The 1,343-nt window shown below is 40.6% G+C and overlaps 1 protein-coding gene across 1 annotated transcript in view; it reads right to left on the bottom strand.

The window, feature by feature from the left end:
- Window positions 1–42: 42 nt before the first annotated feature.
- The window catches only part of LOC101855840 (girdin), a 13,170-nt gene continuing 11,869 nt past the window's right edge, over window positions 43–1,343 (bottom strand). Inside the window, exon 5 of the mRNA XM_005111846.3 lies at window positions 43–1,267. Within this exon, the coding sequence (XP_005111903.1) occupies window positions 118–1,267 (1,150 nt within the window). The 3' untranslated portion in view covers window positions 43–117. The remainder of the gene's footprint in view (window positions 1,268–1,343) is intronic.

The raw sequence follows: 1,343 nt of genomic DNA, 5'->3' as shown, positions 1-1,343 counted from the left end.
AAAAAAAAAAAAGAAAAAAAAAAAGAAAAAAAAAAAGGAAAATCAAAATTTTAAACAATTTAATTCACTTTTTTTCCTCTTCAGGAGTGACCATCACCTTATCCAATGTTTTGACAATCAGTCTGGAACTTCACACAAAAACCGCACCTCCCAACTTGAGGAGTACTCATGACACTGGCCATCATACATTCGCTGCATTCCAGCGCCGAGGAACAGACAATTTGCTGTCGTTCCCCCGTCCGGTTCATGGTTAGCCCACACCAAAGTAGACATTCCTGTACGTGAGGTGAGAAATGTCCACCTCCCATCATGACCTTCGTCCGAGGCACCAAGCATGGCATAGGTATAATCGTAACTGTGAGTGTGGACAAAATTAGCGAGGAAGTAAAATTCATGCCAGTCGTTAACTTCCGCCAAATATCCACCGTGAAGCTGACATAGGCGGTTTGCCTCAAAGACATAGACGGATGTTTTTTTAGAAAGTAAATAGTGGCGGCCACGATCGTTTGTCGACGCGTGAAGGAGGGGGGATATGGAGTCATCCACACGTTTTTTAAAGTCATTTAACTTTCTCTCCGTTTCTTTCTCCTTAACGTCCATTTCCGACATCTTCCTCTCCATTTCTTTCATCTTTGCGTCCCTTTCTTTGTCTTTTTCATCCGTTGCATTCATCGCTCTCTCCATTTTTTCCATCGTTGCGTCCATTACTTTCTCTTTTATATGCATTTCATTAATTTCTCTCTCCATTTCTTTCATCTTTGCGTCCCTTTCTTTATCTTTTTCGTCCGTTGCATTCATCGCTCTCTCCATTTCTTCCATCGTTGCATCCATTTCTGTCTCTTTTATGTCCGTTTCATTAAGTTCTCTCTCCGTTTCTTTCATATTTGCTTCCATCTTTTTAATCTTTGCGTTCATTTCTCTGTCGTTTATATCCGTTTCATTCATCTGCCTCTCCATCTCTTTCATCTTTCCACCCATTTCTTTATCCAAAATGTCCGTTTCATTAATCTTTTTCTCCATTTTTTTCATCTTTGCTTCCATTTCTGTGTCCTTCATATCGGTTGCATTCATCTTGATTTCCGTTTCTTTCAATTTGGAATCCACTTTCCCATCATTGGCTTCCATGGTATTCATCTTTGTGTTCATTTCTTTGTTTTTCATGTCCAGTGCATTCACTTTGGAGTCTATTTCTTTGTTCTTTCTGTCCAATTCGTTCATCCCGTCGCTCATCTCCTTCACCTTCCCTAGAATCGCGCTTGTGCCGGCTCTATCGGGGAAAAAAAACACACAAAAAGACGGATGAGAATAGCAAAGCAAAACAAACCCATATAAAACCCCCCCCC

Source organism: Aplysia californica, unplaced genomic scaffold, assembly GCF_000002075.1.
Source record: "Aplysia californica isolate F4 #8 unplaced genomic scaffold, AplCal3.0 scaffold01135, whole genome shotgun sequence".
In the NCBI taxonomy this organism is placed as follows: Eukaryota; Metazoa; Mollusca; class Gastropoda; order Aplysiida; family Aplysiidae; genus Aplysia; species Aplysia californica.
This window is presented reverse-complemented; position numbering and strand designations above follow the sequence as displayed.